Source organism: Grus americana, chromosome 3 (assembly GCF_028858705.1).
Source record: "Grus americana isolate bGruAme1 chromosome 3, bGruAme1.mat, whole genome shotgun sequence".
Classification (NCBI taxonomy): domain Eukaryota; kingdom Metazoa; phylum Chordata; class Aves; order Gruiformes; family Gruidae; genus Grus; species Grus americana.
Window position 1 is genome coordinate 39941083 of NC_072854.1, and position 23992 is coordinate 39965074.

The following is a 23992-nucleotide window of genomic DNA, read 5'->3' on the forward strand; positions in this document are numbered from 1 at the left end:
AAACACTTATGGAAGTGTAATATTAGGTCACTAGCAGGCATTTTCTGGCTCTGCCACAACTTTATGTTTGATTTTGCTTGAAGTATTTTAAAACCCTGCCTCAGATCCTGTTAATAAGGTGAAGGTAATGGTTTTCCCAGTCTTACTATTTTAAATACAGCTTTTTGTGTAGAACCTAGTACATAGAATGGGGCCCTTTAGATGCTGCTTTCAGTTCAGACGATAAATGTAACCTTTTTTAACCCAAGTGCCTGGGTGAAATTGAAGGTGAAATCAGATATTTGATCTGGTTTGAAATATAAAGTCCTTCTTATTTAAATACAAAAGTCAAAGAAGAGATGACAGCTTTGCTGTTCTGCATTCTTTCAGATGACATCTTCATTTTTCACCCCACCACAAAGTTTTATGTGAGCTTTTTTTCCTTCTTAAAGGAAAACTAACTGCAGTTGTCAGTTTTCTTGACTGTCTGCATCTCTCTGCTGTCTTTTTGTCTGTCATCTTTTTATTTTCCTAGTAAGTATTAAGCATATTGAAATTGATCTTCAAGGGATGAAAACTATACAGTGGTTAGAGTTGGAAAAGTTTCCTGCTCTAGTTATAGACTGAATTGTAAGATGGCAGCTTCTCACTGGGCATGCCCTTATGATAGATGCTCAATAAGATGCTCTGGATCGGTCTTACCCTTCCATCTCTGGCTGCTGTAGGCCCTGCCAGAACAGGTTCAGGAGGAGCTGTGAAAGGGCTGTGCAATCTCATGTTTGTTTGCTTGAGGACTTATTGAAACTTGGAATTTGTGACCCTGCAAACATGCTTCCTTCATTACTCAGCCCCACCCCCTTCCCAAAGCAGAAGGGGCTTGGTCAGTGAATGAACCACACATCCCGTGGACAGAAGGAATGGGGTAGCCTTGTTTCTTAGGATGCCGTAACATACAGAAAAGTTCAAATTGGGTTATCACAGAGAACCTAATTCAGATATTTCCGAACCTTGGATTGCTTGGGTTGCTTAGCTTTGCAGCTTCAGCTGCAGCACTGTTTGCAGTCTTACTAACCATTCTGGAAAGTTCATGTATTACCAAGAGAAGGCAGGTATGCTATTAACATGTCAAGATGGACTTCTGAACTGAGGATAGCCATTTCGTAGTGTGAGAACAGGAAGAAAATGGGGGAAAAAAGGTAAACGGTAAAGAAGTACGGCTCACTCTTTAGTGGTATGGAAATTTTTATATCCATTCAGAATAGGTAGAAAAGTAGCATTTGAGCTCATTTTCAGCTTGGATTAGTCTAATAGTTTGCTTCAATAATGTGAAGAATTCAAATCGGTGGTATGTGAAATGCTAGACTGACAGACTTGACTGGACCTGTACAGACCTTTGCTGGAAGCTGGGTCCCATAGGAACTCTGAGAGGCCAGAAAAACATTTCAGAAAAAAAAATCCCTTTATTCTAAGTTCAGTTTCCCATATTCTTCCCTAAGCTTTTAACTGATGGACCCTGTCTGAGATGGGGCACTGAGCAAAGCAGACCTTCAGTCTAAATTGGTATTACAGTTACGTTAATCCATCTTCTATAAGGTCTTGAGAAATGAAGTTTTCTTTAGAAGATGACTTTGAGGTTATTAAACCTCAAATGATGTTGAATGAAGGGTTATTAGTATATTTACAAAGTGTCAATTTAGAGGAAAAAAATGAGTTGCCATACTCTTCAAAATTGTAGTTTGATTGCTGGACTAATAGCTGGTTACCATGGTGCCCAACCAAGCTGTGCTGCCACCTTAGCCAAAGGCACCCACCTTACCAGACTAGTTGGGTGTTTGGGTGGGCACTTCTGTTTCTTGCTTTGGGTGGTCTTGTGATTTCTCAAGAGAGACTTCCAACAGTGCTGTTGCAACGGTCAAGTTATTCTTCAACTGCCAGTGTCAAATAATAAATACCAGCCTGTCCCACCAGATGTGCTAATTGATGTAATCAAACCAGTCTCCTGAGACTCAAATTAGACAGCAATTGTTACAACAAGTGCACTGATTCAGTACTGATACTACTGTCTAGTACTACCAGGTGACTGGTTTTTCCTTTGTTTTGCTACAAAATTAAGTGCTTCCATCGTTGCTTGAACAAATAAGTTATGTTGCAGAAACTAATGTTCTAGAAAAGCATTCAGTTGACATGCTTCTTACTGTACAGCTTCCCTTTTCTTTTTGTCTTTGATTTTTTTAAAAAACACTGGAACTTTCAGGTTAAACTTCAGAATCATTAGTTGCCCAGCTATTGTATTAAAGCGGTAGTAACATCAGTAACTAGTAAACTGAGTTAGAAATTCAGGTAATAATCTTTTTGTGTTAGGCTGCAATTTAAAGTTATAAATCTGCTTATTACAATTATCATATGTATATAATATATACGAATAATGTTATACTTTAAAATTTTTAGGTGACTGGGACAGTAGATACAAATAAGTCTTATGTCTGAGAAACAAGTTTATATTCACTTTAATAAAACATTTTTTCTGGTGGCATAATCAGTTTTGACACTCTATCTAGAAACACTGATTTGCTTTCAAGCTTATCTCTATCTGATAGAGTTAAATATTCACGAAGTTCTAAATTACCATCTTTTTGCAAAGGATCAGATGACTGTATGTCTGAAAATGAAACCACTTTCTTAGTCTTCGTCTTGTTTTCTTTCCTCCCTTCTAGATTGCAGAAGTAGATTGCAAAGATGCTCTAGAAATGATCTGTAACCTAGAATCTGATGGAGATGAAAAAAGTGCTCTAATTTTATGTGCAGCATTTTTATCTCGCCAGCTGCAGCAAGGAGAGATGTACTGTGCCTGGTGAGTTTGAATATTGTTTTCTGTCTAGTGGAACGAAAATTAGTTTTGGGAAGATAGAGCTGATACGTAAGCCATAAGTTAACTTTCTTTAGCTGATAAAATCTGTGAGCTAAACAGGAAGGAGATAAGGCTCTTGGAAAGCTAAAAAAGAAAAGAAAAGAAATATTTGACAAGATTAGCTTCCATTATGGGAATTTGAAGGCTGTATATATGATGAGGCATTTACAAATGCCAGGAGCTAGTTAATAATTTTTCTTGACAATAATCTCACACTGTAGAAATAAGGAATTTAATATCTGCAGGCAGCTATTCAGCATTATGTCAACATTTAATGCATAAATACTGTTCCCATCTGTCCTTATTTCATAACACAGTATTTCTTTCTCTAACAAACTTTTAGAAAAGAAGGAGCTCTTTACTACTACAACCAAAATAATAAGCTAGGTGAAGAAACCTATTGTTTAGGGCTTGCTTTCTTTAATGTGGGAACAAATAACTGGTCTTTGTTGGCAGATATTTGAGCTGTTAGGGTCTGAATTTCCAACTACTAATGGTTTGGTTGTACTTCCAAACCTGTACAATTACTGAAGAATTTGCTTTGTTCGTGCACCTCCTTTGTGCAGCAGCAGGAGAACATGCAGGATTTTGCTTTGACAGATTCTGCTAAAGTTTTGGGGGTTTGCACCGTTCCCCAAGGTACTAAATACCCTTGGCTATTTGCACCTAAGGAGGAATGAACTAGTGAGTTAATGTAGATACAGTAATACTGTTTGGCTTTGGGGGCTAATTTCTTACTAAATCACAGTTAGATTCAGCTCTTAAAGCGGAGCAGCTCAATAAAAATGTATCTACCACTGAGAAAAGCCATCCTCCTATAGCTGTTAGTAATTACTAAGAATTCAGAAGTGTAAAATTCCAGTCTGTGGAGTGAAGAGTAAACTACTTTGCAAGACTTTTTTCAAGACCACATCATGAGTCTGTAAGTTATGTAGCATAAATTGTGGTAATACTGGTTTTATTCTGGTCTGTCCTTCTGGAATTGAGTCATTGTAATAATTTTGAAAATTAGATACTAATAGTGTGGGTATATTAATAAAAGCTTTTCTCTGTAAGATAAGGTGTGAATAAATTAAGATACTTTTTTTTCCTTTCCCAAAGACAAAACAGAAACTGTTCTCAACCTTGCATTTCTTGTGATCAGATTAGTGGTTTCGTTGCTGGCCCTGAAATATTGTTCTCTTGTTCTAGGGAACTGACTCTTTTTTGGAGTAAACTGCAGCAAAGGGTAGAGCCTTCTATTCAAGTGTATCTAGAGAGATGTCGTCAACTTTCTGTGTTAACTAAGACTGTTTATCACATTTTCTTCCTGATTAAAGTAATTAATTCAGAGGTAAGGATACTCCTGAAAGAATATTTTTGGCACTTTTAATGGAACTGTAATCAGGAAAATTTATGAAAGCTGCTTAGACATCCCGTCTCTTTGTGTAGCATCAGCTTTCGGGCAATCCTTATTGGTTTTAGGAAAGGCTGTAGCCTTCTGTAGGTAAACTGTAAGTTGATTCATTTTGAATCATTAAAACTTCTTTGTTCCTTTGGGGAAAAAAAAATTGGGGGATAAATAGAAGAGCTGGATGCCACAACTGAGATGACGGAAAATCTAAAGATGAGATTATAGCCTCTATTATTGTCCATGTCCTCTAAAAGAGGTATTTTCTGTTGGCAGGTCCTAACATCCCCTTCATTACTTTCCATATTTCAAATATTACAGAAAATGGAGAGGAAAAGCTTATGAGAAGAGAAAATGAAGGCTGTATATTAATATATAAGAAAATTACAGAAAGTTTACAAAAGAAAAAAAAAGGAAAAAAACCTTTTGAATTGCCACTTAAAAATGCAGTTTGTTTTGATAAATTAAGTACTTGCCTTTTGTGGACTTAGATCCAATGTCATATTAAAAACTCTGTTCATCTATCTCAGCTAACCTTGTCATCTAATTTTCCTAGTTTCCTCTCATTAGTAGTTGCACTATTTAATGTTTATAGCTAAATTGAGCTCTTCTGAAAGCTTTTAGTTAGGAGGTTTCGGTAGTTCGGTACATTAATTCTAAGAATAAAATTTCTTTTTTTCCTTTTGCAGTGTTCTAGTATGGCTAATCATGGGCTTCTAATCTTGAAGATTTTTTTTTTTCCCAAAGATCTGAATGAAATTGGAGTAGGGTGGGAGAGGGGGAAAAATAACTTCCACAGAGTCTTGCCATATTAAGAGCTCTGTCTGCTCCATGTCATACTGATTTTTCTCTAGTGAGCTGTGGATAATTTCATTCAGGGCAGAAATTGGAGATCACGTGGGTAGTAGGCTTGTGCATTCATAAATTCGCTGGACCTTATTCTCATGTGTACCACAGCCTCTCTGTGCATCCTTGGCAGCATAAAGGGACTGTAAAGTGGACATAAATGTAATTTATGTTGCCTGAGGGTATGGATGAGAAAATACCACGTGACCTTTGGAACACTTAAATGACGGAACATTAAACTACACTTACTACTTTCAGGTGGAATTAAGCCATATGTTCAGTTGAGGTCAGTTGGCTTTGAAGTGGCATAATCTTTAAAAATAAAAATAAACCTTTCTACCTTAAGTGATTTCCAAATTGTAGACCTTTTGAAGATCACGTGCTTCTCTTTCTTAAGCTGTAGCACTTTTTACCATTTGAATTCTACCCAGTGTTAAGTTAATGTTCCACAGAAGCTCGTCTCAAATAACTGTGACGTAACTGGCAGGCTTTATTTCATGGAAAAAGCTCAATACTGCTCTAATATAAACTGAACACCTCTAACGTACAGTCCTAAAGTCCTCAAACTAGACAGAACATACAATTAATTTGTGGTATAGTTTACATAAACTTTCATATTTTTTTAGTAGCATGAAGACAAATTATGCAACTTAAGGAATAGCATCTAAAGACAAACCACTATGTTTCTTAAAGTAAAAATTAGAATTATAAATTCCAGGTGTGTTTTTTCTGATACTTAGGGTTGAGTAATGATATCTTTTATTTACAACTATAGAAAGTGTTATGGTAGCTGACTTACTAAAATTAGTCTTGCTTTACAGATTGATGGTGCTGGACTTGCAACCTGCATTGAACTGTGTGTGAAAGCGTTGCGCTTGGAATCCAGTGAAAATACAGATGTCAAGATATCTATTTGCAAGACTATCTCCTGCTTGCTTCCAGATGATTTGGAGGTTAAACGTGCTTGTCAGCTGAGTGAATTTCTTCTCGAACCCACTGTGGATGCATATTATGCTGTTGAAATGCTATATAATCAGCCTGACCAGAAGTATGATGAAGAGAATCTTCCAATACCAAATTCTTTGCGCTGTGAGCTCTTACTTGTACTGAAAACTCAGTGGCCTTTTGATCCAGAATTCTGGGACTGGAAAACTCTGAAGCGTCAGTGTCTGGCACTTATGGGAGAGGAGGCATCCATCGTATCATCAATAGACGAACTGAACGATAGTGAAGTTTATGAGAAGGTTGAGGATTGCCAAGAAGAGACTAAAGAAACTTCTGTGAATGGGCTTGCTGGCACTTTTGATGAAGCTACAAGCCTTCTTAAGGGTATCAGAGATGAAAAGCAGAAAAAACGAGAAATTAAAAAACTCAGAGAGAGGGGGTTCATATCAGCTAGATTTAGGAACTGGCAAGCTTATATGCAGTATTGCGTGTTATGCGACAAAGAATTCCTAGGTCATAGAATAGTTAGGCATGCACAAAAACATTATAAAGACGGAATTTACAGTTGTCCTATTTGTGCCCAAAATTTTAATTCTAAAGAAAATTTTGTTCCCCATGTAACTTTGCATGTTAAAAAATCCAGCAAGGAGAGATTGGCTGCTATGAAACCACTGAGAAGACTGGGAAGACCTCCTAAAATAGCAACTGCCAACGAGAATCAGAAAACTGACTCCATATCCAAACAGGAGCAGCGACCCATTAAGAAGAACAGTCTCTATTCAACAGACTTCATTGTGTTTAATGATAACGATGGCTCAGATGATGAAAATGATGACAAAGATAAACCTTACATACCAGAGATAGTGCCAGTTCAAAAGCCACTCCCTGTTAATGAATTCACCTGCCCTGTAACATTTTGTAAAAAAGGCTTTAAATATTTTAAAAATCTAATAGCACACGCGAAGGGGCATAAAGATAATGAAGAAGCTAAACGTTTTCTTGAAATGCAAAGCAAAAAAGTGATTTGCCAGTACTGTAGACGACATTTCGTAAGTGTTACTCACCTGAATGATCATTTACAAATGCACTGTGGCAGCAAGCCTTATATCTGCATACAGATGAAATGTAAGGCTGGTTTTAACAGTTACGCTGAGCTGCTGACACACAGGAAAGAGCATCAAGTCTTCAGAGCAAAGTGTATGTTTCCTAAATGCGGCAGAGTGTTTTCCGAAGCCTATTTACTGTACGATCATGAAGCACAACACTATAATACCTATACCTGCAAAGTCACAGGCTGCGGAAAGGTATACCGTTCTCAGAACGAACTGGAAAAGCACGTTGAGGATCACAACAAGCAGCCTGAAAAAGTGCAACAGCCTGAAAGCCAGACTAATCAACCTGATCCTAGTCAGCCTTCTAAAGCTAGTGAAAATACCGATGGAGTTGCTGTTAAAGAGGAATTGTCATCTCCTCTGGCTGACAACCAAAGTAGTTTTACGGAAGGAGAAAACGTTGTCTGGAATCAAATCAAAGCAGAACCAGTAGGGAATGAAAGTGTAAGCGCATCAGCGAGTGTACCGCAGCAAAGTGATTCCTCGCCTAATGCTGGTTCGGAGCAGTCTCCTACAGGTTCAGTGAAGACAGAATTGGCAATTCCAGCAAGCAGCATTAAGGTGCCTGCTGTTAACCAGAAGATCCGAGAGAACTTTCTAAAAAGAGGTAAATTGGCTGCTGCTGCCAGTAAAGTAGATACCACTAAACCTGGAGCCCAGCAGTTGTGCTCATCGGTTGACTCTTGTCTTCCAGTTTTCCAAGAAAGAGAGGAAGAAGACTGTCTCAGTCAGACTCAGAATATTCAAAATATTTCTGTGACCTCAGACACACTAAAACCAGAAGCCCTTGAATCAAAAAGCTTAGAAAGACAAGTGAGCATTGTAAATCCATTCAGCATGCAGAATCAGGCAGGATATCGAAACAGTGTACCCATTTCCAAACTTGAAATTGAAGACAGTATTAAGGCTGCAGCTAATCTATATAACCTGCCTTTAAAAACTTTAGAAAGTATTACATTTATTCCTTCGCAGCCTAACATAAATAGCTCTTTAGTTCCAGCTGTGTCACCAGCAGCCCCAGTTCAGAAATTTAATTGTCAGGTTGAGGGATGTACTCGAACATACAACTCATCACAGAGCATTGGCAAACATATGAAGGCAGCACACCCTGACCAATATGCTGCTTTTAAAATGCAGCGTAAAAATAAGAAACCACGAAAATCCAGCAATCTGCAAAACGTGCCGAACGATGGGAAGATTGTATATCTTATGCCGTCACAAGTGGGCAATCCCAGTGGTGCTGCTTTTACTGCACAGAACAAACCTAATTTGAATCCCACCTGTTCCAGTCAAGTGCAACATGTCTCAAGTACGCTTTTCCCAACCCACCTAGAAAATTTGGCCAATCCTATGTTGCCTATAGTAGAAAGTGTCATAAATCCAAGCTTGTCTACTCGTATTAAAACTGAGCCTGAGAGTGTTTTATGTTCACAAATGGAGAATCTGTCTGGTGCAACCTTACCTTCCCAGTTGGACGATCTGGCAAAAACAGTTATGCCTCTGAATATTGACGGCGGTTCAGATCCTTTTCTTCCTTTGCCTGCAGAAAATGGTCCGATGTCTCTCTTTCCTTCGTCAGCAGAGAATCCTCCAAATTCAGTCTTCTCACAACTGGAAAATAATGCAAATAGCTTTTCATCACAACTAGAAGGAAACACTAGTTCTGCTTTTCCAAAAGAGGAAACTGTTGATCAGATATTTCCCTCACGACTGAGTAATGAAAACAACTTCAATGAAACTAGTTCTCAACTTCCAACTTCAGAAAAGGTGAAAAAAGATCGTGGCCGGGGCCCAAATGGGAAAGAAAGGAAACCAAAACATAACAAGCGGGCAAAGTGGCCAGCAATAATTAGGGATGGCAAATTTATCTGTAGCAGGTGTTTCAGAGTTTTCACTAATCCTAGATCACTTGGTGGTCACTTATCTAAGAGGTCTTACTGTAAACCTCTTGAAGGATCAGAAATTTCTCCAGAAGCTCTGCAGGCTAATGGACAGTCTTTGCTTGCCAGTATGATTCTTTCCTCAAATTCATTAAACTTGCAGCAACCCCAGGAGTCTGCCTTCAATCCAGAGACGTGTTTTAAAGATCCATCATTCCTCCAGTTACTTGCAGCTGAAAATCGTTCCACGGCCTTACTGCAGACTATGTTTCCACGGGCCAATGTGACTAACTTTAATACTGGTGGGAATGAGGAAGGAAGTCAAATTATAAAACAAGCCTTGGAAACTGCAGGCATCCCGAGTACCTTTGATAACACAGAAGTACTTCCACACGTAGTTACGACGAGTTGCGTCACTGGTACGACCCAGATAAATACAGCTGTTCTCCCCAACTCAACCGCGTCCCCTCTGCTGCAGACAGTCTGTAACCCCAGCACCCTGCTAACAGACCAAAACAGGACCCTCAATGCCAAAATTCCTCCAATAAATGAATGCAAGAGTGTGCCTGTTTTTGCAACAGAGGACTTAATGCTAAAGACTATTGAAAATGGCTTATGTCCTAGCTCATTTTCTAATACCGTTGCAGCAGCGCAAAACTTTGCAGGGAACAGTTCACGAGTTTCAGTTATAAGTAGTCCCAAGAATTCAGGATCAAGCAACTTGAATAAGAAGGGAAGCAGTGCTTCAAAGAGGAAGAGAAAAGCAACTACACCCTTGCTTGCATCCAATACAGCACAGAAAGTAGCAGTAAATAATACAACAACAATGGAACTTCTAACCAAAAGCACTGAAGGAAACGTGCAAATACAGGGAGAAAGCTTTCAGTCCAACTTGCTGGCAAATTGTGGCTCTCAAGCAGTGGTGGAAAATCTCACGCAGAAACTCAATAATGTTGACAATCAGTTATTCATGGCCAGTATCAAAGACAACTTCAAAACAAATCTCGAGGCTCATACAACATTACCCCCTTTAACAGTAAAAACTGAAAATGGGGATTCCCAAATGATGGCTGTAAATTCTTGTGCGCAAGCAAATTCAGAGGAACAGATTTCAGAAGACAATGTTATGCAGAACTTTGAAAAAACCCTGGAAATAATTAAAACTGCTATGAATTCACAGATACTTGAGGTGAAAACTGAAATTCAGGATACTGTCATTGCTTCAGGACAAAACTCACAAGTAAATAATGCACAGGCTTCTTCGGGAAATTCTGCGCATAGTGTAAAACTACCTACTCCCGCACAGTTTGTCATGCACGTTGGGAATGTCACCGCTGCAAAGAGTAGCTCTGCTCAGTCTGAGACATCTCAAAAGGATGATACTCAAATATTGGAAATTTTGGAGGGCTTGCAAAAACTGAAACTAGAAAATGATTCACCCATTCAGGTCTCTGAGACTGTTTCCCAGTGTCCTCCAGCAGTTACGCTAGCACCAGCAATTCCTGTTGTATCAACTGAAAATAAACCCCTCCTCCAGATATCTTCAGAGGCAAGTAACATTCAGTTTAGTGATAAAGTCAATAAGCCCTTTGTATGTCAGGATCCAGGCTGCAATTACAGCGCTATGACAAAAGACGCGTTATTTAAACACTATGGCAAGGTTCATCAGTACACTGCAGAAATGATACTAGAAATTAAGAAGCATCAACTCAAGTACGCCCCATTCAAATGTGTTGTAGCTACCTGTCCAAAAACATTCACAAGAAACTCTAATCTCCGAGCACACTGTCAGCTTGTACATCATTTTACGACAGAGGAGATGGTAAAATTAAAAATTAAAAGGCCTTATGGCAGAAGATCTCAAAATGAAACTGTAAACACAGCCCCACGACCTGTTGAAATAAAAACTTTGCAGACACTAATAATAGAAAACAAAACTCCAGCTCAATTGGTCAAAGAACCTCAGATAAAGGAGATTGTAGAGCCTGTAAAAGTCTTGGAAAAACTTTTACCAGAAGATAACATTCCTGAAAGACTGGAAAAACCTCCCCAAGTGGTTTCTGTTCCACCAGAGCAGCACAATGCAGCTTCTTTTGGTCATACACAGGCACAACCCAAAGTACGCAAGGTTAGGAGGTACAGGAAGGAAAAAGAGGAGAGAAAACGTAGGAAGCCTGTAACAAAATCTCTGGAGTTTCCCACTAGATACAGCCCTTACAGGCCGTACCGGTGCGTCCATCAGGGCTGCTTCGCGGCTTTTACGATACAACAAAACCTAATCCTTCACTACCAAGCTGTGCACAAAACAGACCTCCCAGCCTTCACTGCTGAGTTGGAGGAGGAGAATGACCCAGGCAAAGAGGAACGCGATGAGGTGGATACCAAACCTGCTGTCAGAGAGTTCAGGTGTGAGGTGAGTGACTGCTCTCGCATCTTCCAGGAAGTTACCAGCTTGATACAACATTATATGAAGCTTCATGACATGACCCCAGAGCAAATTGGAAACATGAAATCGGCTCCTGAGGCGGGAAGGTTTTCTTGTGATCAGTCTCAATGTAAGTCTTCGTTTACAGCGTATCTTAACTACATTGTGCATCTTGAGGCAGATCACGGTATTAAGATAAGGCCAAACAAAGTAGAAGATGACGGCGTATTCAAGTGCGACTGCGAAGGCTGTGACCGTATTTATGCTACTAGGTCTAACCTCTTGAGGCATATTTTTAACAAACATAATGACAAGCATAAAGATCATCTAATAAGACCCAGGAGACTGACACCAGGTCAGGAAAACATTTCAAGCAAAGCAAATCAGGAGAAACCGTTGAAGTCCAAACAGAGAGGACTGAAAAACAAATCGGGAAAAGAAGGTAACAGGTTGTCAGTGAAAACAAAACGAAAGAAAAACGTGAACTTGGAAAACAAAAACTCAAAAGGAATGCAAGTTCAAGAAAATAAGGCTTATTCACTGAAACGCGGCAAGCACGTGTATTCAATAAAGGCTAGAAACGATGCCTTATCGGAATGTACCAGCAGGTTCATAACTCAGTATCCGTGTATGATAAAGGGATGTTCATCCGTAGTTACAAGTGAAAGTAACATAATAAGGCATTATAAATGTCACAAACTGTCCAAAGCATTTACTTCCCAACACAGAAATCTTCTTATTGTATCTAAAAAGCACTCTGTTTCACAAGTAAAGGAAGCCTCTTGTGAACAAGAGGAGACTGATAAAAAAAGTGATGTGAAAGAGCCTGAACCAAGTTTGATAGTGAGCAATAATGATTCAAGCACACCTCCATTACCACAAAAAGAAACTGAAAAAGGTGAGAAGGATGAAGTGGACGAACTGACAGAACTATTCATTACTAAATTGATTAACGAGGATTGTTCAAGTGCTGAAAATCAAGCAAAAATCTCTTCCAGTGTAAATAGCGACGTGCAGGAGACCAGCTCCTGCCCCTCAGAAAAGCAAAAATCAAACAACTTAAAAAGAGCAAACAAAGAAAAAAATGTATCTCAGAATAAGAGAAGGAGAGCAGAAAAAACTGAGGAAGTACTGCCTGTTGACGTGAGTAGCACGCACAGGGAGGAAGAGACGGCTGTTGCCATTCAAACGGCCGAAGAGCAACCTGCAGCTTTTGACTGGAGCTCGTTTAAGCCGATGGGTTTTGAAGTGTCATTCCTCAAGTTCCTTGAAGAGTCTGCTGTGAAGCAAAAGAAAAACACCGAAAGAGACTACCATAGCAGCGGAACCAAAAAAGGATCCCATTCGAACTCACGAAAGTCCAACGAGAAGACCTCCGTAGCAAGTAATAATGTCACTTGGTCATGTTCTGAAACTGAAACCCTTGTACCGTTTGCCAACCCATCACAGCTTCCGTGCGGTGATAATGTAAAGATAGTTTTAGACAAGACTTTTAAAGACTGCACTGAACGGGCGTTGAAGCAACTTCAGGAAATGAAACCTATCGTCAGTTTGAGAAAGCTCGAAGGACACTGGGAGGATAATCCAGAGGTTACAGCTGCAAAAGTAATTGTTATGAGTACCGAGGAAGGGGAGTCAAAATACTGAAAACCTAATGTGTTTAACCGTGACCTGTAATAAAATTTACTTTGAATAGGAAGCCATCAAGCATGCTAGTAACTGTGGAGCTCTTTTATTTTGAAGTGATTTAATCTAGCAAAAAACATGACATGAGTCATGTAAATTTCTTATTTGTTTTTATCCCTATGGGACTTGAAGAACAGAGTAATTGCTTCAGTTTTGTAAATACTTGATCAAAACCTCAACTTTCTATCAGATTGTCCTTTCCATGAACTAAATCTTTGTGAGTTGTCTGTGATTGGTATCTTTCACCAGGTCACTGCTCATGTATAACAGTACTCTTTATTTGTAGATACGTTTGTTTTTTTTTTTTTTGTATATATTTATTATTGTAAATCATTTGCTGCCACCAGCAGTCTGTAAGTCTAAACTATTAAATGACACATTTATATTCGGAATTTTAATTTGTAACTAAGTGAGCAAGTTTTTAAAACTGTCCTTTAATCATTTTAAATTAAGAACTTTTGAACTAAAACTAGCTAAGTCTGCCATATCCAGTTTATTTTGCATAAAGCATTTATTTACAGGAGAGGAGCTGGATAAGATCACATTTCATAGGTTAAATGTACTGACACACTCTCATTTTTGTAAATTTTAACATCCAGTATCTATGGATGATATTCATATGTAGTTAACTCATAAATACAATAGTTTTCTTATAGCCACATTTTTTCATTGCTTTTAATTGGATACAAAGCATTTATGATTCCATAATAAAAATGGAAATGTGAATAAAAATAGTTTGCTACATTGGAGATTTAAAACAATATTTGGTATTAAAGAATCCGTTGTGAATGTGATAGAAAATTAGTAGTGTGGAGCAGTGTATATATTTGAGGTGGTGATTTGTGAAGTAGCCCAGTATTGCCTTAAATAAAATCACATTTCATTTCTTGTTTTATACATGTGATCTTATAAAGGTTATTTTTGTTTCTGTAACTTAGATTGGTGTATAGTTTAATTTTTGTTAAAAAAAAACAAAAAAACCTTCAGAAACCATTTTTGTAAATAGTGGGTTTATAAAACAGATGGTTTATTTTGATAATACCAATTTGGTATCTATCTATAAAATACGTGAGTCCTTATGCCATACCATTAAAAAACTGAATAAACAAGGCACTTTCTGAAAGGGAAGTGAGATTGTGATCTTACAGATAAACTCGGTGGTTGTGCTCTATCAATGGCATAGGCTCCCTCCGCGCTCTTCTGCCTCTTGCTGACTGTACCTGGCAGCACTCTCGCCACCTCTCTCTTTTCCACACCGGAATGAGCCTCGGAAGTGGTGCCGCTGGTAGTGCCCGGGATTGGAGCGATTTCTCTGTATGCTGCTAACCGAAACGACAGGTATCCAGTTTGTTGAGTTAACCAAAAGCGTGAATGCGTTGGTGGGAGCTGTTGGTACCCAGGAATCTTCAGTGTCGGTTTTCATGCGTGATTGTGCTTAACTCGGATGGGACAAGCCAGCTGGATTGCGTGGTACCAAAAATTTGTCTTGGATTATTCTCATTACTGGATGTGACCTACCTTCAGTAATACAAAATAGTCTTTGTCTTGGGAGAGATTGGCTTGATTTTTTTTTTTTCCTATAAACTTGTCTTGCCATGTAAAGCTTTGCATTAAATGCTACACTTGATTGCTCTTAAGTTATTCACCTGGAATCTTTGACAGTTTACTTGAATACCAATGCAGAGGGCACATTCCTACAACCAAATGAAGTGACTTGTGAGTGTGAGGAATATGTATGAAAAAGCAGAAAGGCAACAGCATTTTTACTTGGGCATAGCCCTTGGTTTGCTGTCTGGTGCTAAATTGCATACCTTCTCAGAAAGCCTGTGCTTCCATTTGAACGGAGCCCGATCAGTCCTCTCACTATCAGTGACTAAACTGATAAGTTAGTAAATCAAAGGTGCGGTCTGAGAATGATAAAACCAAAACAAATCCTTGCGTTTGAACTCTAGGAGAGATCATGATTATTGTGACAAGCGCATGATGCCACGTTCTACCTACCAGAGGCCGCGCAGTCTCCCTGGATGGAGTTGCTGTTTGATGCCAGCCACGGTGATTCTAGAAGGGATCTTCTGCAGGGGAGAAGAGGGCAGAGAACCTCCTCTGGAGAGGATCCACAAAGCTCGCCTGAAATACCTTGTTTTCAGATGTACTTAACCACTGCAGTTGCTGTTGACAGACCTCACAACTGTTAATTTTTAGAAGAATTTTGCGTTGTGTGACTTAGTTTCAATGTTGACGTTTCTGGTGATAGGTACCGCATCATTTGCAGTTTTTAGACTGAGAATAGCATACAACTATTTGGCTACACAGTGCTATGCTAGAATCCTATGTTAAAAAAAAAAAAAGGAAAAAAATCCAATGTCATAAATATTAAGGAAATAATTTCAGGTTTGGGTCTGAATTTCTGAGAATGAGATTTTTAATATTGTCTCATTCTTATCCCAGTTAATCCAATTGAAGTGGATGCTGTACCAATATAGTCTGTACCCGACATGGCAGACTGTCTTTCAGGTGGGTATGGACAGGCCATCTAACATGTATGCTACTTTGGTATTTTTTTCCTTTTTTTTTTTTTTTTTTAAAAACTATTTTAAAGTGGGAAACCAAAGGCAGGGTCTGATTTAAGATGTCATGGACTGCAGAGGGCACTGTGGTTTGGTAAAGCCACCTACAAAAGTTCCCAAGGAAATAAATTTGGTATTTGCATTTAGATATTTTACCTTGAGTGATGTATAAAACCTGCTGCAGCTGTGGCAGCATGCCTGAACTGTGACAGCTCCTCTGGAGCCCGGAGCCGTTCCCCTGTCGTGGGGGCTGCTGGGCAGGATGGGCCTCCAGGGTGGCTGAGCCCGGCTCTGCTGGTGGGGTGCCCCGACACCCACTGGTGCTGTTGGCCCCTGCCCCACCACCCGGTCCCTCTCTGTCTTCCCCCCTCTCTCCTTCCTCCTCTGTATCTCTGTCTTCCAGACGTGTCACCCACGAACTGTGGTGCATTTGAGCAAAGATGCTTGCTTTTAAACCCCTCACCACCATCAGGAATGTGCTGACTAAAGCAGTTGTTGCCGATGGGGAAGCAACCAAATCGAGGAGTCTGGATGCAGAGTACAGGCTGTTGTGTGGTCGAAAGACATCTCTAAACAGGCAGTCAGCCTCTCTTGTGGTTAGCTGTGTAAAGAAATCTGACATTGTCTGAGCCCTGATTCAGTGTACGTGAGTAGTGGATTTGTCCTCGCATGTTTTGGTGTGGTGGTTCTTGGCAGGATGGGGGGACTGTTGGTCCCAGAGCATTCTGCTGGGCTGTCCTGTCTACAGCTCTTGGATAGCGAGGGAACGATGCTCGTAAAAGCAACACTGAAAACAGTCATTGGTTCAGGTGAGGGAAAGCAGTTGGCTATATTCTTGCAATTAGTTTCTGTGCCAAAGAATTGGTTGGTTGGGGCTCCCACCTGCACGAGCAGGGACACAATGCCCTGAGGTTTAGGCCCCCCTGGCCAGAGGAGCTCCTGCTCATGTCCTGCTGCTCCCCCCTGGCTGGAGGTGGGAGTAGAGGGAAGAAACTATCAGCAAATAGGGAAATATTTTTTCCTTGACTTTTTTTCAAACCTCATCTGTCAGAAGGCAAGGAGGTTACTTGGGTTTTAAAGAAAATGAGCATCTGTGTAAGACTTGAATCTTGTAATGTTCACAGAGATGTTTTGAAATATGAACGAGGCAAATATTTTTGTATGAATGTGCATGGAGTGATCATGTTATTTCTCCATACAGAATGGGCTCAGAACAGCTTCCTACCAATTGCTCTGTGCTTGAGGAGACTGTCCTTTTACACTTTAAAAAGAAAAAAGAAAAAATAGCACTTGAATTCTTTTTAATTTTTTGTCTGAGTGACTTGGAAGTTGAATACACAAAAAAAAAAAAATCCTTAAACCTTTAGTTTAGGGACTGAGCCTACAAACTCATTTGAACCAAAAATGTAAGAGCAAACGACTTCAGGGATGGATGGATGAGTGAAACTCAAATGGGAGCACAAAGGAGTATAAAGGCAGGGAAAGGGCTGTGGAAGGGAAGGAGCCAGTAAAAGACCAAATGCTGGCCAAGAGCAAGGGTTCAGAAAGTGAGTTTGTTTCTGTTCTCTCAGGTTAAGTAAGATCTGACAGAGCTGCCTTGTGTGATGCTCCTTTCCTTTTCGTTAGTGGCTCTGTCAAACACACTAATTTTGCAGCACATGATGTAAAAGCCGCTTGGCAGTTTGCTACGAGTGAGTTGGGGGTTACACAGAGTTGGTCTGTAATAACTTTTCAGAATATTTCTCGTGTAAGGTACTGGCTTTGTCAAAACTGAAGTATCCTCCAAGACTTGAAACCTGTTGATTTTTGGAATTTATTGTCATTTCATGGCTGTTGAAGATAGAATTAGAAATAAAACCTTGAATATACATTCCAAAGAATTAAAGTTCTTGTTTTGCAGGAAAATTTTTGGTTTAAGTGGGAAGCTCTGACCAGCCACAGAGCTTTAGGGGATGCTCTAAAACCCTTCAAGCCCTGACTTAATATACTTTTTTTATTAGAGAGCAGCTAATACATAAATTTAATTAGAAACCTGTGTTGGCTAAACTGTGTTTGCTTCTCTTCGTTTTCTCTCAAATAAACCTTGCTTTTAAAAAAAAATGAATAAATACTTTTTCATTCATGTGCTGTCTGAAGATCTGTCCTCAATAATTAAAAAAACCCAGTCATTTTGGAAACATTTTTTTTATTTTGATAGTGTTGCCCTTGTCTTAAAAAATTATGCATTAGAGTACAAAAGGGCCAAGATAATTTTGGTTTTAGTTCTCAGTTACTCAAACTGCAGCAGTCACAGAGGGATGATGGGCGACAGTTTTGCTTCATGTGCTCCTTGGTGGGTGTTGTCCAGTAACTGCAAATGAGTTTCTAACTGCATTTCTGCCATCAGCCACGTCCTGCCTATGCAGAGTTTTAACAGAAAATCTTTCAAGTTATGTAAAGTGCGTTGTCTCGATATACACACCCATGTAAAACGTTTAACTGGCCACAAGCTGGCAAGCTAGTATCTGAGGGATGGCTGTTGCTTTTAAGTTCAGCAGCAGCAAATGTATTTTCACCTTTTATAAAAGCAGCTTTATTTTAGCAAAAAAAAGCTTGAAAATCAGTGTCAAAAGCACATAGTTTATTCCTTAGTTCTTAATTTTGTAACTGCTACCCCAGTACGCATAAAAGTAATACTTAGTAACCAAAGCTGGGGTTTTTTTGAGTGAAAAATAATTAACATGCTTTTGCTACTGTTTCCTCCTCTTTATCCTGTCATGAACAATAAAATCAGTTCAACATTCAGGCAACTCCACTTATTGCAGGCAGCGTTTTTCTCTAAAGGGTGTGTTTTGATCAGGCTCAGTTCTGATGGTATAGGTCTTTTCATCCCAGCAATGGGAAGAGACCACTACCCTGAAATGTGTCTTTTTAGGCACTAATTTCTATTGTCTCACGAATCTAGATTCAACAGAAGACAAGTTTTGGCTAATTTCTGTCCCTTTCCTGTTAGCCCAAGCAGCAGACATAACAAAGAGCAGAGGTGTGTTGTGGTGAAGAGAGATTCTGAAATTTGGGGAGGGAATAGGTAATTCTTTTCTTTATTTTGTTCCTTCTGGAGGCCTTTCATATTTTAGATTTCACGTGTTCTATGGCAGGGAAATCTAATGAAGGAGTAGCAGCAGAATTTTCAGCCTTACTAAAGGGATCAGATTCCAGGCTACTGAACACTAGGACTACTGGCTACTGTTTCGCCATACTGTGCAGTCTACATCTCTCTACTCGGATCCTAGGGGGTTGGGAATGGTCTTTTCCCTTAAATGCCACAGCCACAGAGCAGAAGAAAAGTCTAATGACCCAAGAGCTGCTCGGTGTTGGTGACCAGGAATTAAGTCCAGTATATGCTGCCTGCACAAGTTTGAGTCAGTACCTTTTCTTATGGGATGCGTTCTGATGATAAATACCCTAAAAACTGTAAAAGGCTCAAATACCTCCAGAAGGAGGTACTCCACAAATAGCTAAATAACCAAGTCCGTCTACCTCTTCTTAGTTTTCTTCCTTTTTTTGAGGTGTTTTACAGTAGTCCAGTGGAATGGGTTTGTGACCATCCAGCTCACTTCAAGCCACCAGCAGCCACTGTACCCCAGCTCTTTCCAATTGCTATTTCAATGGCTATCGGATCCACCCACCTGGCAAATGCTGTACATCCCCTTATTGTTCAGCCTCTTAATCCCAGGTTCTTCCAACTCTGCATATAAAAAGCCTCTTTTTGCTTGTACCAAAACAATTCTGTGTAATATTCAAAACACAACTGCTTGAGCAATTGTTTCATCATGATTTATTGTAAGCATCTGTGTTTATATTAAAACTTCATGGAATTTTCAGACTCCTGTACCTCTTGTTTCAAGATGAACAGATCTAGATGATTCTATGTATGACATACATAATGCGACTGAACTTACCTAGTCAATCAAGGGGGAACTAATAGAGAAAAAATATATCCAATGTAACTATCCTTTCAGTTCTGCAAAGCAGTGATTGGAAAAGCAATTCACCAAATACAGCTTGTATAAGGGGAAGGCAGTTTCTAACCTTCTTTCAAGTCAATGGGGAGCTTTTTTCACATTCGTCTTGTATATTCAAAGACAAGGACGAGGAGCTGTTGTAGAACCATCCTCCAGCGGCTGATCTGTTGTGACCGATGATTTCTGATTTGTGGCAATCACTTTTTGAGCCTTGATGTTTCTTGATGTACCTCTTCAGATAACATTTTATGGAGTATTTGAAAATGAGATAACTCAGTTCACTTAGATTTAATACAATGCAGAGACATGAAGATGCCACCAGAAAATACAGGAAAATCGTCTTCTCTGTGGGTTTGGAAATATAGCAGTCTACAGTGTTGGGACATGGTCTTATGTCACATTTCACAAGGCGTGGTACTTTGAATCCATTGTACAATTTATAAAACAGAACAAGAAAAACTATTTCAAATCCCATTTTTAAAATAAGGCTGATAAGGTAAGTGCATAGCAATCCACCATCTATCTCTCCTGGACTTTTATAAAGTTTCTGATTATGGTGTTTCTCTCTGTTCTCTTGATAAACAACATGAAAAACAACGAAGAGTGAAGGGGTGGAGACCATGATTAATTGCAAAGCCAAAAGTCTGATGTGGGAGACAGGGAAAAAATGGTCAAAGCAGACATTTTCACAACCAGGCTGCCTGATATTGCATTCGAATTCATCGTGTTCATTTTTCCAGATGTTTTCTGTGGCCACAATGTAAACCAGTAAGCGGAACATGAACACAATTGCTACCCAAATTCTTCCAATTCTTGTTGAATATTTATTCACTCCACTCAGTAGATCACATAGGAATTCCCAGCTCATTTTTCTCCTCAAGGAAGGCAATGCTGTATTGAAGAAACACAATATGAGAGAGATGTTTTTTCTTGGGTGAAGAGAAATGAGAAGTTCATTCAAGGTGAAATATAACCAGTAGCTGAAGAAATTTAAAATTATTAAGCATTTTAAAAGGATAACAACAAACTGTTCTTAGTGCTGATCATTTGTACCTTCTGCGGCCATTATATAAAATTTATTTGCTGTTCAAGTAGGTTTTGTCAATTAGTCTGAAACCTAATCATGCTGTTAAACTGTCCTCTGCAAGTAAATGTGCCTGTTCTTCCTAAAGATCTCCTAGAGCTTTCTCTGGCGAGTTCAGGCTAGCGCTGTACCACTGAGCTATGCTCAACTTAGCGCTGTCAGTTATGCAAATGCTAATCACAGTCAAATCCGATTTCACTTTCAAATTTACGTATAGGAGTCAAGTGTCCCATAATAAGTTGACTACTGTACTAATAAGTTGAGTGTATGAGCAAGTTCATCAGCTGGCAAGTTTGTGTACGAGTAGTAATCAGGCCGCAGCATCACAAAGCTCAACACAGATGGAAAGCTCAGTACTTCTTTTGCTGTCCCTTGGTTCTGCAGCCCACCGTGACCTATGCCTACAGCCAGACTTCTGCTGGAAAATAAGGTTATTTGCCTATCTGGGTATTCCTACACTGCTATTGTTAGCGCTGGTGAGCTGGTGACTGGCATGAGTTGCTGAAGGACAGCTGCAGAAATAATGAATATATTGCTGATTTATACTGGGAAGGATGTTGAAAAGAGATGTTCTCATGAAGGATTATTACCAAGCTCCTCCTTTATGCTGCAGGTGAAAAAAGAATAATGGGAATATCAGTTGGCTTCTAGCCTATCAGACATATGCTTAGACTCTTTTAAATATATTTGGTGGGGTGGTGACTTTGTGATTAAAGAGCTATTTCTGTCCTCCGTGTCTGCACTTAGAGCTCAAGCACAAGTTTAAATCCAGCTCTTCAAGACATCAGCACTAGGGCTTTAATGCTCTCTGGTTAAGTAATACACAGTCAATACACCAGTCTCAAAGAAGCTGAATAGCAAAGCATGAAGACAGTACTATGTAATAAAGCACAGGCAAGAAAACAAAACGTTCACATGAGTGAGTATGAATATTGACATGTATGAATGCAGCTTGTGGATAAGCTGTCCTCTGCAGGAGATTTGAAGGAAAACCTCAGAAAGCCTTACCTCAGATTTTAAGATGTGCATAAGCACTATAGAAGGGAAGAGTGAATTTTGTTATGCCATGGAAAACAAGTACAGCTGTGTGTGGGCTTTTGCTAATGGCCATAAAAATTGCACCATCCCTTTCTAGTGTAAAAAGCATGTCACCTATCAATCCATGACTGAAGCTACACCAGTTCTGAGCCTCCAGCTGCACAAGTCAGGACAGAAATTAAAGATGTGCTGGGTCACCAGCAAGACACAAAAATCAGTGTGAACCCGCACTGGTGGAAATCAGGCCATGGAGATACGTAAATACAGATTGAGAAATTTACCTTGAGGTCTCTTTTCCCAAAGCTGAGCTGCTACTTCCTCACCTGAGCAGCAAGAGGGATTAGAAAGGAATAACTTTATTCCTGCTTTTGCCAATCCCACATTGAGGAGAAAGATGTGAAGGGGAAAAGGAAGTCCTGCCCAAAGAACATGAGGATCAAGGCTTTGACAAAAGTCTCCAGCAGATCCTGAGCAATGGGCAAATTCTAGCCAGCAAAAAGATCAGATGGATGAAATTCCTGCAAAGCTATTTTGAAAGACAGCAACATATTCTGGTACCTAGAAGCCTGGCAGTGAGGCAGCAGGGATTTCACAGGACTAAAGATGGTTCCTGATCTACGTGCTCTGTTGATGAGAAACTGAAATTTATTAAAGGACTGCAGGGCAGGCCTTGTGGCCAGCAGTGCTTCTGCAGCCAGAACCCTGCGGACCTTTGGTTATATATTTCCATTTGCAGCTTCCACTTGATGTTGAGAAATGACTGTGTAGGGCAATCTTCAGCCACAAGCCTGAAGGAGCCTGTCTCGTGGTATTGTTTGGGTTGTAACCGGCATAGATCCTCCATTCAAAGGAGCTGCAAATGTGCCTTTAAAAAGGTTGGTTTTGCTTCACGCACCACTGTTGTTATAGAAGGTTGTGGATGTTAACTAACTGATGCTTTTGTATCCTTTGAAAATAAGATTAATTCACTGAAGCATTGCAAAGAACATATGGAATGGAAAAAATAAAATGGACTTCAAAGATAAAGAGTTACTCAACAGGTGAACAAGAAATAATTGACTTCGTGGAACAGCACAGGCGCAGACTGATGAGAGGTTAAGTTAGCTGAGACTAGAGAAGACAAAAACATATGGGCTGTATGAAATTCAGAGAAAGGTGAGGATTCAGACAACAAAAAAAGATAAATCTTCAAGTAAGCACACAATTGAGCAGTATGAAAAAGGTGACAGTGCTATGAGGTTTTGTAACACTTCTAAAAGTGGCAGTACGTATGGAAACAGATGCCAAGAGTAGTGTCAGGGCGTGACACATTGGAAAAACTATACTCTAACATAAGAACAAGAGAGGAAAAAATGTGATCCAAATTCTTGTAGCCAAAGAACAATATCAACCTTTGCCTTCGGAGGAGGTTCATTTTGTGCAGAATGAATCAAAGGGAGTCAAGAAGGGAAGCTGGCTAAAGAAATGGAGTAGATTGTAGAAAATACAGGTGTCATCATTTTGCATCAAGGCAATATGTCCATCACTGAGGCTAATAATGAAATGACTCAAAAGTTTAAAAAAGCAACAAAAGGGTCAAAGGGGGATCTATTTGGCACTGTAGAAATAAAGACCACAAAAAGACTTAGCCTCTATTGGAAATTACAAAGGAGGCACTAAAGAGTCTTAAACAGTAAAAGATTTGTTGCAAGTGCTCAAGAAAAAGTTGAATGGAGCAAGAAGTGAAGAGCAGGGATTTGAGGTTAGATTTACTTCAACCTCCTGCTCCAGACACATACACACACACCCCCTCCAACTTGGAAAAAATTCTAGTACCAGGGATGAGCATGAAAACAAGTGCCTGGGCTCCTTCTACTGCCAGCCAGGAACCTAGAGCAGGTAATTCCTCTTCCTCCTCATATACATCATTTATTCCCTAGATGTGACTTGGACAGCCCCTGCCACCAACACACGCACCATGTCCTGTTCACTAGAGACACAAGTGACCAGAAGACCCTCCACATGCCCTGCTTCCCTCAGACATACCAGTGGCTTGGATCACCCGCCCTAAGCCTGCACATGTGCTCTGCTGAGCAAACAGAGCAACCTGAATGCACCATTAACTTCTGAGTGTGCTGAATGTAATTTA

The 23992-nt window shown here is 39.7% G+C and overlaps 2 protein-coding genes across 7 annotated transcripts in view; one reads left to right on the forward strand and one right to left on the reverse strand.

Annotated features, from left to right (window-relative positions):
* Positions 1 to 19436, forward strand: part of ZNF292 (zinc finger protein 292) — a 59712-nt gene extending 40276 nt beyond the window's left edge. Inside the window, exons 6-8 of one of the 2 annotated variants that reach the window (XM_054820584.1) lie at positions 2694 to 2830; positions 4079 to 4220; positions 5945 to 19436. In XM_054820584.1, the coding sequence (XP_054676559.1) occupies positions 2694 to 2830; positions 4079 to 4220; positions 5945 to 13132 (7467 nt within the window). In that variant the 3' untranslated portion in view covers positions 13133 to 19436. The remainder of the gene's footprint in view (positions 1 to 2693; positions 2831 to 4078; positions 4221 to 5944) is intronic. The other variant, XM_054820585.1, reaches the window with a different exon arrangement.
* A 104-nt stretch (positions 19437 to 19540) lies between these two features.
* The window catches only part of GJB7 (gap junction protein beta 7), a 41546-nt gene continuing 37094 nt past the window's right edge, over positions 19541 to 23992 (reverse strand). For all 5 annotated transcript variants that reach the window (XM_054820611.1, XM_054820613.1, XM_054820615.1 and 2 more), the window contains one exon: positions 19541 to 20633. In XM_054820611.1, the coding sequence (XP_054676586.1) occupies positions 19816 to 20633 (818 nt within the window). In that variant the 3' untranslated portion in view covers positions 19541 to 19815. The remainder of the gene's footprint in view (positions 20634 to 23992) is intronic.